Source organism: Drosophila grimshawi, unplaced genomic scaffold (genome assembly GCF_018153295.1).
Source record: "Drosophila grimshawi isolate 15287-2541.00 unplaced genomic scaffold, ASM1815329v1 contig_1367, whole genome shotgun sequence".
NCBI classification, from domain to species: Eukaryota; Metazoa; Arthropoda; class Insecta; order Diptera; family Drosophilidae; genus Drosophila; species Drosophila grimshawi.
Window position 1 is genome coordinate 14,170,318 of NW_025062889.1, and position 13,098 is coordinate 14,183,415.

At 41.6% G+C, this 13,098-nt stretch overlaps 4 protein-coding genes across 7 annotated transcripts; 2 read left to right on the plus strand and 2 right to left on the minus strand.

The window, feature by feature from the left end:
• Positions 1–1,357: 1,357 nt before the first annotated feature.
• Positions 1,358–4,784, minus strand: LOC6559481 (2-acylglycerol O-acyltransferase 2-A). 2 transcript variants are annotated; one of them, XM_032735280.1, is made up of 7 exons: positions 4,466–4,784; positions 3,182–3,466; positions 3,022–3,119; positions 2,829–2,960; positions 2,407–2,748; positions 2,151–2,350; positions 1,358–2,086 (listed from the first exon to the last, which is right to left on the minus strand). In XM_032735280.1, the coding sequence occupies exons 2-7, from the start codon at positions 3,308–3,310 to the stop codon at positions 1,929–1,931; spliced, it is 1,059 nt and encodes a 352-aa protein (XP_032591171.1). In that variant the 5' UTR covers positions 3,311–3,466; positions 4,466–4,784; the 3' UTR covers positions 1,358–1,928. The 2 variants fall into 2 exon arrangements, with proteins under 2 accessions (XP_032591171.1, XP_001986829.1); XM_001986793.2 differs by having other exon boundaries at positions 1,539–2,086; positions 3,182–3,390; positions 4,466–4,753.
• Positions 4,785–4,886: 102 nt separating this feature from the next.
• LOC6559595 (S-adenosylmethionine sensor upstream of mTORC1) lies at positions 4,887–6,029 on the plus strand. The gene has a single exon (XM_001986794.3). The coding sequence runs from the start codon at positions 4,887–4,889 to the stop codon at positions 5,901–5,903; it is 1,017 nt and encodes a 338-aa protein (XP_001986830.2). The 3' UTR covers positions 5,904–6,029.
• Positions 6,026–8,331, minus strand: LOC6560057 (transcription factor grauzone). Its single transcript, XM_001986795.3, has 4 exons — positions 8,174–8,331; positions 6,834–8,116; positions 6,379–6,769; positions 6,026–6,319 (listed from the first exon to the last, which is right to left on the minus strand). Exons 1-4 carry the CDS (start codon positions 8,291–8,293, stop codon positions 6,026–6,028), a joined length of 2,088 nt encoding a protein of 695 aa, XP_001986831.1. The 5' UTR covers positions 8,294–8,331.
• A 210-nt stretch (positions 8,332–8,541) lies between these two features.
• On the plus strand, positions 8,542–12,575 carry LOC6560058 (apolipoprotein D). Of its 3 annotated transcripts, none has more exons than XM_043216391.1 (5): positions 8,542–8,587; positions 9,657–10,274; positions 11,703–11,857; positions 11,929–12,001; positions 12,058–12,575. In XM_043216391.1, exons 2-5 carry the CDS (start codon positions 10,131–10,133, stop codon positions 12,328–12,330), a joined length of 645 nt encoding a protein of 214 aa, XP_043072326.1. In that variant the 5' UTR covers positions 8,542–8,587; positions 9,657–10,130; the 3' UTR covers positions 12,331–12,575. The 3 variants fall into 3 exon arrangements, with proteins under 3 accessions (XP_043072326.1, XP_032591172.1, XP_032591173.1); XM_032735281.2 differs by having other exon boundaries at positions 8,580–8,674; XM_032735282.2 differs by having other exon boundaries at positions 8,581–8,735.
• Positions 12,576–13,098: the final 523 nt, after the last annotated feature.

Here is a 13,098-nt window from a genome sequence, read left to right on the forward strand (position 1 = left end):
AAATCTTTACTAGACAAGAAAAAGAAAACAAAAACTTTTTACTTATTACATAACAAGCAAAACACCAAAAAACCAAGAAAACCTAGCAGCAATAAAGCAAGCAGAGCATTAAAGCGGTTACAAACAAAAACCAACAAAAAAAAAGTAAAAATGCACTCAGGGATTGATTTAAAGCAACCAAAACCAAAAAAAAAAAACCCAAAAAAAAACCACAAGTGAAAAATATGAAAACCAATTTAGATAAAAGAAGTACGCTTTTTGGAACCACAGCAAATATCGTAAACCTTTTTGCATTGTTGCGCCCAATTCGCAATTCGGCTGCCTGGCTAGTACCTAAAACGTAGAAATAATTTAAAGAGAGAGCTAGCATTTAAACGATATGATATGATATGATATGATATGGAATTAGCAAATGTTTTTAGGCTCTTTAATAATTGATAGCAACCAAATGAAAATCCAATTTTGAAAAATGTTAACTCATCATCATACTGCATACAAACATATATGAATTATGCCAAAAACTAACTTAAACATTTTGTATTGCTATTAACAAATTAATCAAATTATATTTATATAGTTAGAATGTATAGCAATTGAATTGCTTATAGATACATACTATATACACACACCCACACACACATACACATAACACATATATATTTTTGCCACCCACACACACATACGCATAACTAGATTCCAAAAAAAAAAAATGCAAGAATATATAGAAAGCGATTTATAGAAAATGAGCGAAATATTCAACTAGCCGCAATATACAAATATTACGAGTACGTTCTAAGCAGAAGCCCCCACAGAATATATTTAGTTTTTACTACAGAGATACAGTGTTACAGAGATAATCATATACATAAAGTGAGTACATATGTCTTTAAAAGAAATACAAAATGAAATACTTGAAAAATTGTTGTTAAAGCCGATACACAATACTATTTTTCGCCGAGTTGTAGGTGAGCTGTATGGTGTCATATGCCACGACAAAGAACAAAGAACAAAACATAAAACCCTCAACTCGTACTCACATAACCAAAAACCCAACCCAAAACCCAGTTATGCCAAGTGTTCCTTCTGAAATTGTATTGAATTGTATTGTATTGTACGCGTACTTTTACAGAATTCCCTAATAGATTTGTGTATTTTATTTTGGAAGTAATATTTGTAGATATTTTATATAGTTTAGTAATGAAAACAAAGTTCTATAGGTTATTTCATATGATTTAAATCCCAATAAATTGTTTTAGTAAGTACTTATTGCAAAATGGTGATTTGTTGCTAAAAAAGAAAGGAAAAGAAATCCAAAATTAATTGTACCTTACTCGAAAAATTCTGCGATTGAATTTAGTGTAGAATAATATTGTATTTTTAAAATTCCTTATATATAGTTGTTAAACCAAAATTCTATATAGTATATACAAACGAAAAGTTAAAAATTAAATGGAAAAAATGGGATTAAAGATCATGGCACAAACACAAAAGCAACATTTAGTTAAGTTTTCCAATATGAAATTCGAATCCTACTTTTCTTTTTGTATATAATATTTATGTACGAAGTAATAAATTTAATTGGTAAATTAATAATAATATTAATAATAATAATAAAAGAACATACGCTTTCGTTAAAATTAACCAACTAACCCTCTTTATTGTGTACAAATAACTAGCAAATGCTTATAAAACATTTCGTCTAGATTTTAATTCATTTTTAATCACTTTTGAACTTTCAAAAGACTGCGAATATTATAATTTGTGCGTATTGGTGCTTATTTCAACATTATTATTATTATTTATTTATATTATCAGCACTTTTCAGTTCAAATGCGCCTAAGTGTGACCTTACGTCTTTGATTTTAAAATGTCAAATACGACGCTCTAATAGGAGAGCTGCCAGTCTCGAACAGTTAGTGTGTGTGTATTTAGTGTATGACCAGCTTCGTCTTTGTTGAATTGGGCATATATTTATCCTTATACTGATCGAACATTTGCTCCAGTGCCTCCATTACCTTGCCATGGATCTCATCCACATAAGCTGGGTCCGGCTGCGCATTGCGTATGACATCAATTGGCGCTCCAACTGGAATGGACAAGTTCGCAATTTAGAAAACAAAATCAAAATCAAGATCAGTTTTAGCACTTACCAACTTGGACAATGGGTCGCCGATAGGGTAAGAAGCCAAAAGTATAGTTGAAGAAGCCTCGTCCCACGGGTATCAGCGGTGAGATGCCCGTCAGCTTCTTGACAATCGTCTGTATGCGACGCAGCGTCGAATCTGGCGGATTGTCCACCTGATCAAAGATGTCGACTTCTCCAAACGAGATCGTTGGCACAATGGACGAACTGAGCCATGGATTAGTGTCAGATTTTATTCGATGCCCAGTATCAGATACACTTACCCCGTGCGTATGGCCATCTTCACAAAGCCCTTGCGATTCTTCAGGGTGAGAATGTATTTGCCGGGATGCGAATCGAGTGCCTCCTGAGCGCCGCCCACCAAAATGGCCACTGCATTGGATGTAAATCCATCACGATTGTTCGGATGCTTGGGATCATTGGGCTTGGTGAGGTAGTACGTCAAGGATTCCTTGGAGACCGAAATCAATCCCCACCCGCGCAGCAAATCCCTGAGAAAGGGTATCACAAAATGCTGATCGAGTGTGCCCACCTTAGGACGCACTTGGGGAAAGAGCCTCAGCCAATGGCTAATGTCGAGGCCCATATTGATGCAAATGCCCGTTCTATGGAGTGAGTAGTATAAAAATTATATATGTATTCTATAGTGTATATAAGTGTAATATTATTTGATAAGATATCTTACCCAAGAATTCCATGTGGAAAGCTGGCTAGTATATAGTTTTTATTGGCCGGCAAATCGGCAGTCTTCACTAATGTCACGGGAAAATAATTACGATAAATGCGATATATGAAATTCGAGCGATTTATCATCCAGCTAAACATATTTAAGCGTGAAGGTAAATATCTTGAGGAAGAATTAGAGATGGTAGACCTACCCATTGGTGTCCATAGCTGAGTAATTCCGCTTGTGATCAACATATATGTAAGCCGTATAGATCACCAGAAGAGTGCGTAGCACAAATCCACCATAGAACTGCACAGCATAATTAATAATTAGTGACTCGAAACAAATAATTAGATTTTGATGCAACTTACCAGAAGTGAAGCCAATAACAGAAGTGACGTCAGAGGTAGCGTGAAGAAAAACAAAGTAAAAAGGCCAGTGATGAAGGTCTCCAAGCGACGCTTGGGCGGCACATTTGCCGGCGCCCATTCGACTTTCATTTCGAGCTGATGTTGTGAAGCGAAGCGTGGAGTTTAAGGCAAAAGCAAGCGACTGGGTAGACGACCCCTTAAAGACTGAACTGTTGAACGAATGAATTTCGAATGCGTTCTTATCCTTATCGCTACCAAAGCGACCATCCGAAATCGCTGTTAACACTTTAAGAACCAATTTCAGTGATTATTTAGCGATAAGCAAATGCCTGATAAGCAAATAACAACCTGCATGCCCGAAACTACAAAATATTTGACTTTCCATCAGTGTCTGTCGACTAAAAAGAGTATTATACTTGTTAATCTTTACGGGTATTACTTGCTATATACATGCTGAGACCAGTCTGGCGTCTAAAATAGAGTCGTATATCAGTATGGTAAAGTATGGGGTGCAAAGAGTGTGTTTCAGCTATAGTTAAGATCTGTAACATTACATTACAAGTGGAATGTAAGTGTTTTGATAAGCTTAAACTAGCTCTCTGCTCTCACAGTCCTTCTGTCTTTCTCCTTCGCACTTTCTATATCGATATACCTTTTAAATGTGACTTTTCTGAGTGGTTAAGATACATTCAAGTGGCCTTAAGGGGTATTGTGTAAGTCATAAATGTAGATGCAGATTAGCTAACTTAATTCAGAGCTATTTACAGCGTGTCTGCAAGTCAAGCACACCCTAGTTGGTTGTCATGTTGCGATAGACATAAACAAAGGTATGTATATGCGTCACACATTTTATGCATGTATTTTTACACAATGTTGACCTTTAGAGTGATACCATTCTAGAACTATCAACACGCATGTTCTACATATATCATTAGTTGTAGTTCGCAATAGTCCAGAGTATTTATGTATCTGGGCGATGATAAGAAGGGAGTCCAAGTCAAATTTAGACAAATGATTGTCTACTAGGGTGCTGGCAATAGTCTTATCAATGTGCATACAAAGGCGAGTGGCCAAGTCTGCTTTGTTGTGATGACAAATACGTTACAAATACGCCGCAATTGTCTTACGTATGCCTCATTTCGATCGCTGCATACCTAATCATCATATAAGTAAATAATATACTATAGTTGAGACAATTGTTGTTACTTCGACTTGTTTTATCTTTCGAATAATTGCCGTACTTGAGATATTCATTACTTAACTACTTGTTATATATTCAATTACCAAGCAACCGGTTCAACTCGAGTAGAAAACAGCATAGGCAATTAAAGTTATTCACTGCGATTACTTAACACGAGTCAAGTATATTGCCATTGACCTTAGTAGGTTGCTAAATTGTTATAAATTCTAAGCGATTCATCAACGCTTATTAAATAGCTAATTTTTGGTTTTGAAAGATTCTGAACAAGTGGCACTCAATGATTCAGCGAAAATCACGCATCCGTATAATTAGTTTCCGATTAGTTGCACTCTGTGAATTTTAAGCTTTACTCTTCCTTTTGAAAATTCTGCCGTATAGTCAAGTGGAAAGTGAGACCCTATAGTCAAAGACGGAAAATAATGAATTGTTAAACTCTTTTTGTAGAGCTGGTCACACTTTTGTTTATGTGAGCTGTTGCGCCTTAATAGTAAATATAAAGGGGCAATGTATACATTTTTTACAGTGGCGTCCAAATTAATGTGCATCCCCATGAAAATATCGTTCATCTCGAATATACACACACATTTGTTGCGCCTCGGGAGAAACGAAATAAAATCCATGGCGACCGAGGAGCATCAACGCTTGGCCAACATTGTGAAGAACTGCCACGACAGTTTGCGTCAACTCACCAAATTGTACGGTGCCGAGCGCGCTTGGCAGGAGCACACTGGACCTCATAATGCTGAAAAGCTGGCAGAATATGCGGATGCAATGCAGCAATTGGCTGGCATCTGGGAAACGAATGCCAGCAAGACGGAGCTGCACGCACGCAGTCGCATCAAGTGGGCCATCGACTATATAACCAAGTACTTCTACATCGAGGGCATCTATTTGCAGAAGCGATTGCGCGAACAGCGACTGCTGGCCTCCTATAATGAGTTGGCCGATGCTGAGTGCGCCTACATGGAGGCGCCGCCCGACAAGCTGCGTGTGCTGGATGTGGGCAGCTGTTTCAATCCCTTCGGCAATACTCCGCATCTCGAAGTGACGGCCCTCGATCTCTGCCCCGCACCGGGTGCACTCGTGCTGCAGGCAGACTTTCTTACGGTTGACGTGGATGGCATGCTGACGGAACCCGAGATCAGGGATCAGAGTGTGAAGCGATTACCTGCTGGCTACTATCACTGCGTCATCTTTAGCCTACTGCTGGAATACATGCCCAGTGCAGATCAGCGATTGCTTTGCTGCCAGAAGGCCTATGAGTTGTTGCGACCCGAGGGAATCCTAGTCATCATCACACCCGATTCGCAGCATGTGGGCAAAAATGCCAGCATCATGAAGAACTGGCGCTTCGCCCTGGCCAAGCTGGGCCTGCTGCGCATTCGCTTCGAGAAGTTGCCGCACATCACATGCATGGTGTTCCGACGAGCCATCTGCCAGGAATTGTCGCAGCACTGGGCCAGTGTGCACCGGGAAGAGGGCATCTGTGAGACAATCCGCATTCCACAGGATGAGCATTAAATCTAAACATTAGTTGTCGTAATTGTAATCGTATTCTTTAATCTAATGGATGTGTCCTTATGCCTAGAGTATATTTATGAGTTCCTTCCTTTAACTTATCACTATGTCATAAATATTAAATACTAATGCAGTTGTTGTTGTGGTTGTTGTTGCGATTCCGGCTTTTGGGCAGCTGGTGCAGTTGGCGTCTCTGCGGATGGGGGGAACAGCGTTGGTGCGGCAGCCTTGCTGCCCTGTCGCTTCTTCATGGCCGCCTGCTGCATTATGTTGGGTGGCAGTGGTTTCTTGCGATCCGCTTCCCATTCGGCGCGATGCAATCTCTGGCGATGCTTGTACATGTTGGCATTCGAGAAGAACGTCTGCGGACAGTTGGGACAGGTGTACAACACCTCGCCTGTGTGTGTCGATGTGTGCTCCTGGCAAGCGTACAATTATTTTCTTATTACTTCCATTTGGTCTATCAGACTTAACTTACTCTCAAATCCTGTGGCCTCTTGAAGGCCTTCTCGCACATGGTGCAGCGAAACTTTCTCTCGCACTGATGATTGTGGTAAATGTGCCGCTTGAGTGCTCGGGAGTTAGTTGATGTCTTGTCGCAGATGGGGCAGCGATGCTCGCCACACGGTGGTTCGTGCACCGTTTTCATGTGCTGCTTGAGGCCGGATAAATGGCGCAACCAGGTGCCGCATATCTCGCACTGCACGGGATCCGGCTTCGGGCGTGGCTCATCGGAATGCTCCAGTTCGTGATGTTTCTTAAGATTGGCCTGGGTACGCAACGTTTTGCCGCACTTGTCGCAAATGATTGCCGTCTCCGGATCGTGCATATACCGTCGATGCTCCTTCAGCTTTCGCTCTGTGGGCAGCCTTTAAGCATAAGCAAAGATTACAATTATGATCAGTGAGGAGGAATGAGAAAACTCTTGCTTACTTCTTATTGCACTCGGGGCAGGTGTACTTGAAGTCCGACTTGGGCACATGCTTGGACATAATGTGATACTCGACGGCGGCCTTTGTGGTGAAGGTTTTCGGACACTTGTCGCATGGGTAAATGCGTTTATCCTTCGCATCTGCCATGGGATTCGTGTGCGTTTGCTCGTGCGCCTCCAACGTCTTGGAGTCCTGAAAGACGCGACCGCACGGGGCGCACATAAAGTGCTCCGGGTTATTGTGCACCAGCACATGCTCGGCCAGACCCCTGCGTATGTGAAACTTGCGACCACAGCAGGCAATGAAGCCACTTTCGATGTTGTGGGACATGCGCAGATGACGACGCATGTCTCCGAAATTGGGCACCAACAGATTGCATACGTGACATGGCAGCTTCTTGAAAAACTCAAATATAATTTCATCGTATTTCTTTTGTTGCGCCCGTCGTTTGGCGAGATCGTCGCGACTCATGCGCACCGGCGCGACCAGCGGTTTGGGACGCTTTCGATACTTTTTGGGCTTGACTACAACCCGTTTGGGTATCTCTGCGTAGCGCTCCTCCGGCTCGACATCAGGCAGACTGTCGCCAGAGTCGCCGTCGCTGCTCTCGCTGGAACTGGCACTGTCCTCAGTGCCTAGCACTGCTTCTGCGGCCACAAAGTCCATATCCTGATCATTATCATTATTATCATCACCATCAGGGTCAGCATCATCAGATTCCGATTCCTTTTTCAAGCTGGTTGAAGGCGATTCCGATGGGGTTTTCTCTCGGCGACCACGTCGAGTGCTTCTTCGCAGCTGTCGTCCAATGAGCGGCGATGCTGCTGCTACTACTCCTCCTGGCTTTGCAGTCGTTTTAAGATCAAGGAACTCAGCTAAGGGAATGTCCCCATCCGAGTCACTGGAGATGGTTAGCTGTTCGTTTTTGATGCGCCTCTTAGCAGCTGAACGCTCGGCACTGGTACGTTTGGATGCCCTGCTCTGCTCCTCGACCACTGGCTCATCGAGCATTTCGAGCTTGGGCAGCGGCTCCAGTTCGTTCACCTCCACCTTGACATCGCCGGACGCAAAGAAATCCTCGGCGAGTGCATCCAGTTCACCGCCAAGGGCTAGAGGATTCGCTGCCTCCGCCTCGTCACAGAATTCAATCGTGACGTTCTTCACATCACAGAGGCGCTCCTGGTGCAAGTTGTAAACTCGCTCGTATAATTTATTAAAGTTGCTCACGACCTGCCAGCATTGGTGGCAAATTTCCTCGCGTTCGCCTCCCGCTGCGTTGCTCAGCTGCGAAAGAGATCAACATCATTCGAATGCACAAAGATACATAAAACGCATTTTTACCTCCAGCCAAAAATGTTTGTTTATTGTTTTGCAAATTTTGAGCCGCAATCCGGCCTCGGAAAATATCTTGTACGACTCGCCGGTCTTGCAGCAGTCGAAGCATAGCACACAGGCTGCCATCGCCAACTTTATTGCTTATATTTGTTGCTAACACTATGCAGTCGCCATTAGTTAATAAAATAAACAAATAAATAATTCGTTTAAAAAAATTGTTTTCTATTTGTTTGGTATTCGGCAAATTTGTGGAGGCCGGCTGATTAGAGCGATAAGGCTATCGATTACTTTGCCAGTGTGTGCACACTTAATAATATTCTTCTACTACGGTCACGCTGATTGCAATTCAAATAACTATGCGATAAACATCAGACAGTATAATTTCAACGGTCGTCCGGTGTGGTTGTTAAAGAAGAGAAGGTTGTCGCGGCGTCAGTTTTAGATTAGACTTTCTAGACCGAGATTTAACGTACAACAAATGCCAAAGAACGTGCAGCAGTCAAACGTGTAAACAAAGAGACAACATTAAAACAATAAAACAACAAGGCGCACTCAAAGTGACAAAGCAGTAAAATAAAAATAGTATAATTGGCAATTGCAATTTGCATCTGAACAGTGGAAGGCCATTATTAAAGGCATTTGTAATTGAACGAATCACTTTTGCCTTTTTTGTTTGCTTCTGCAGCTGTTTGTCTGTCTGCAAAATTAACACTTTTTTCCCAGCTGTTTGGATTTTAAATTTGTTGCTTGGTTGGCTAACTGCTGATTTTCATTGCCTGTTTTTCTACGCGGTAAATGGCTAATAACTTGTCATTTATTGCAAAATGTGTGTGTTATAAAATAAACTATGTGTCGACTTCCTTCATTTTGCATGTGAAAATTTTTACATTTTCTCCTATGCATTTGCTTGGCTAATTATCAGCTATCTTGAACTTGCACCACTTCAATTAAATTTGTCCGACGCCCGATAAATGATACTGTCAAGTGTCTCGCATATCTCGCATTGCACCGAATCCGGCTTGGGGCGTGGCTCAGGGGCAAAGTTTTGCCGTAAATAATTGCCATCTCCAAACTGAAAACTTCATGACACATTCGCGAACAAGAGAAACAAAGACAGACTTCCTTTATTAGACCTTTTACTTTTGTTTATGATGAATGAATGCGCAATAGCTTTGAGGTGCACACTAAAACACTGAAAGTGCGCTCACCCATTCACTAAGTGCAACTAACTAGTAACCAGTTGCCGTTGCATTCCGCATATGCTTGGAACTCGGAACGGGCTACACTCCAGGAGGCGGGATCTATGCGGCAGCTGGTTCACTTCTCCTCGTCTCACCTCGCCTTGCCTTTGCCTTGTCTCGCCTGTCATTTTTTAGCCTGGTCTGGTTTTCGGATTTTCTTTTACGTAACGCCTAGTCGGGCACGAGCCAACCTAGTTAAAAATATTTGTATTTGTATTTATTTTTATTTTTTTTTGTTTATTTTGAAGACCGACAAGTGTCCGCTTCGCTTAATTTTCACTCTTTGTGTTGTTGTTTGCTGCACTCGCCAAGCCAACTAAGTCAACCCACTCATCCAAGCCCAGTGAGACTCGAGGAGCAGCACGTTTTGATTATCGCACATTTCTTATGCGGAATATTAATAGGTACACCGAGTAACAACAACAAAAACAACAACAACAACACTGATAGTAACAATTACAAGTAACAAACCAAACAAATAAGAAAAACAAATAATAATACTCGCATCGCTTTGAGGAAATGGAAATCCAACGGCTCCGTTCATTGACCAACTGACATCATAAACGGAAGTTGCACCGTGCATAACAAAGTGAATTCATTGCCTCCGATTAAACATTCTACGCAGAACAAATCGACGCATAATAATTGCAAACAAACACATATAAAAACTGTGCCAATCTTTAACCCAATAAGCAATATTTTGTGTTTTCGGATTTACCAAAATGAGCAAGCAAAAATGTTGTGCAATTTTGCGAGTTTTGCTAGTGTCGTCTGTATTACTACTGACATTTGTTGAGCAGACCCAAGCCTATGGATTTGGACGTTGCCCGAAGTATCCGTCGATGCCAAAGTTTAATATGAGTCGCGTAAGTTCCCAATATATGTAAATACACATTTATATATAATTTTCGCACTATAAGTTGAATAACAGCAAAACAAAGAGCACCTGTGAAATTTTCCATTAATTAGTACGAGGCGTCAAAGGCAATGGTATTTTTATTTTAGTTTTATAGATTGTGCATAAAGTTGAACTTGAACCAATTTGAGGTGTGTGCAACCATGTAAAAGTGCAAACCAGTTTACAGCAAAGGAGATAAAACAACTTAATAAACCTTACAAGCACATATTTGTATATCTTCAATCGTTATGATGGTCGTGCAGTCGCCAATGGCAAACAATCCACTTCTTTATCATATTTAAGAAGACTACAACTACAACTATCACTATTGACTATTGACCATGTCCAACCAAGCAGCTAACGTCTTTGGCACGCCAAGGACAACAACAATGAGACCAAAGCTCTTTTTTCGTGTTGTCGCTGTGCGTTTTCTTGTTTTTAAGTTGGACAAACTAGAAAATTGCCTTAATCAATTTAGCAGCACAATTACATTAATCATGTGCGTTGGGGGTTGGGGAACTTACACATAAGCCCATTTATATTCAGTTGACCGCCTTGAAATCACTTACAGTTCCATTTGCTCAAAACGCAAATGAAACCAAATTACCATATCAAACATATAACATAATAGCCGAGTGAGAGCTGCAAACCGAGCACAGCTGCTAGAGATGGCACTAAGAATGAAATCAAATTGAAATTCTATTTGAGAAAGGGACACGAAATATAGAACCTTTGAAAATTATCTAGAATTTTGTCTCTAAAGTGCACTACAAATCAATTTGGTTTATGGGCTTATAATTGACTTAAATAATTGTTTCTCTTGAATAATTGTCTGCCTTTATTTTGACAAAATGACTTTACAAAGAAACAAAATGGAACTATATAACGATATCGTGTTAGATATGCGTTTCTCGTGTCACGTATGCCGTTCCCTCTTGAGCAGTTACGCGTTGGGGATGCAGCATCGTTGTTTGGACTTTGAGCTGCAAGCAATTTGATAAATCGTCGAGCACAATTGAGTTGATAAGCGTAAGCGTTAAAGAGCACTTTGACATCGTTCGCTTGGGCGGGGGCAAAGACCCCGACCCCAAGAATAAAATTGTATAAAGTGAGGGTTTTATCACAGCCCATAGCTATCCGTGGCTTCTGCTACTGGGCACTGCTTGGACTCTGCCAGCACTAAAAACCAGTTTACCAAAATAACAACAAAATAAATAAAAATGCTTGAAGTGTTTATGTTTTACGCTGGGAGTGGAGGCAGTTGTTTTTTTTTAATCTCTTTTTTGTATAATAGTAACCCAGTTAATTGCTTACTCATCGCCACAAAGTGAAACGCAGGCAGGGCGATCTTATTAATATTGTTTCTAATGCAACGATGGCATATAAACATTTCTAGGTGCTCGGCCACTGGTTCGAGGTGGAGCGTTCATTCTATTTGCCCGAAATTGCATCGGGCTGCACCACTTTCGAGTTTGAGCCCTACAACAAAGCGGATCTGTCCAAGTTCAACAACTTTAAGCTGGAGGTGGCCATAAAAACCGTCAATCGCATGTAAGTGGTGGACTTAAATTGATATAAGCGAACCTTATTCGAATTATCTGCATATATATTAATAATTATAGCACTGGCAATCCCAATGTAAATCTGGGCTATGCCACGCCAGAGAACAGCAGATCCTCTATTATGGACTTTAAGGTATGTCAATCAATTATTCAACAACATTGTCAATTCAATCATATCAATTCCTTTAGTTCAACACTCGCTTTCCGGAGGTGATTGCCCGCCTGTTGCCCGGTTCTGGTAAATACCAGGTGCTCTACACGGACTACGAAAACTTTGCCATATTGTGGTCCTGTGGCAGCATTGGCTCCCTAGGCTATGCCGATCAGATCTGGGTGCTCGGACGCGAGACAGACTTTGTAGTTGAGATTCGAGAGAAGATCTACGATGTGCTCAAGCGACTCTCTCTCGACCCCGAAAGACTTGTGCTCAGCAAGAATTCCAACTGTCCCAAAATGCACTGAATCCACACCGATATACACATCTGTTTAGATATAACTTACTGTTTAAGTATCATATTCAATGTATTGTCTAGATCCTAGGCTTTAGGCTTTAGGCTGCTGTGATATCGCCAAGTTAAGCTCTGTTTTGTATTGCCAAACAACAAATATATATATATGTATGCGAAAATTGATATTTGAGCGCGATGTGGGGGATTTCCAGCACGAAGAGTTGACCTTACACCAATTATAATGAATACTCTAATTAATTTGGTATATATACTTAGAACTTGCCAATCCAGAAATCAAATGAAATTGTTTTAGTCGCAATAAGAAACAGAACACGATAGAACTGTTTTCTAAAAATGTCGAAACTTTGGATAATTTTCTTATTCGCCTTGCTCCTCGATTGCTTGCACATTTCGTTGGCGCGTGGCGGAGGAGGGCATGGTGGTGGAGGACACGGTGGTGGAGGACACGGTGGTGGCGGACGTGGTGGTGGTGGACGCGGTGGCTTTGGCGGTGGACGTGGACGTGGTGGCTTTGGTGGCGGACGCCCAGGCGGTTGGGGTGGAGGACGCCCAGGCGGTTGGGGTGGAGGACGCCCAGGTGGCTATGGACGTCCCCACGGCGGCTATGGAGGCTATGGAGGGTACAGACCTCATTACTACGGTGGTGGTATAGGCCTCGGAGTCTTGCCAGTGCCCGTGCCTGTTTCGTATCCTTGTCGTCGCCCATATTCCTACGACTATGACTACTATTATGAATACTATTGCTGATAAGTTGAAATGA

What these genes read in the sequence shown, in the direction of transcription:
- LOC6559481 (XM_032735280.1), bottom strand. Translation starts at nt 3,310, where the DNA reads ATGAAAGTCGAATGGGCGCCGGCAAATGTGCCGCCCAAGCGTCGCTTG. An exon ending in TGTTATTGGCTTCACTTCTG is followed by an intron (nt 3,120 to 3,181) that starts GTAAGTTGCATC and finishes TATGCTGTGCAG; the next exon opens with TTCTATGGTGGATTTGTGCT. An exon ending in TTTCCACATGGAATTCTTGG is followed by an intron (nt 2,749 to 2,828) that starts GTAAGATATCTT and finishes CTCACTCCATAG; the next exon opens with AACGGGCATTTGCATCAATA.
- LOC6559595 (XM_001986794.3), top strand. Translation starts at nt 4,887, where the DNA reads ATGTATACATTTTTTACAGTGGCGTCCAAATTAATGTGCATCCCCATG.
- LOC6560057 (XM_001986795.3), bottom strand. Translation starts at nt 8,293, where the DNA reads ATGGCAGCCTGTGTGCTATGCTTCGACTGCTGCAAGACCGGCGAGTCG. An exon ending in ACAAACATTTTTGGCTGGAG is followed by an intron (nt 8,117 to 8,173) that starts GTAAAAATGCGT and finishes TCTCTTTCGCAG; the next exon opens with CTGAGCAACGCAGCGGGAGG. An exon ending in AGAGGCCACAGGATTTGAGA is followed by an intron (nt 6,320 to 6,378) that starts GTAAGTTAAGTC and finishes TACGCTTGCCAG; the next exon opens with GAGCACACATCGACACACAC.
- LOC6560058 (XM_043216391.1), top strand. Translation starts at nt 10,131, where the DNA reads ATGAGCAAGCAAAAATGTTGTGCAATTTTGCGAGTTTTGCTAGTGTCG. An exon ending in CAAAGTTTAATATGAGTCGC is followed by an intron (nt 10,275 to 11,702) that starts GTAAGTTCCCAA and finishes AAACATTTCTAG; the next exon opens with GTGCTCGGCCACTGGTTCGA. An exon ending in CCTCTATTATGGACTTTAAG is followed by an intron (nt 12,002 to 12,057) that starts GTATGTCAATCA and finishes CAATTCCTTTAG; the next exon opens with TTCAACACTCGCTTTCCGGA.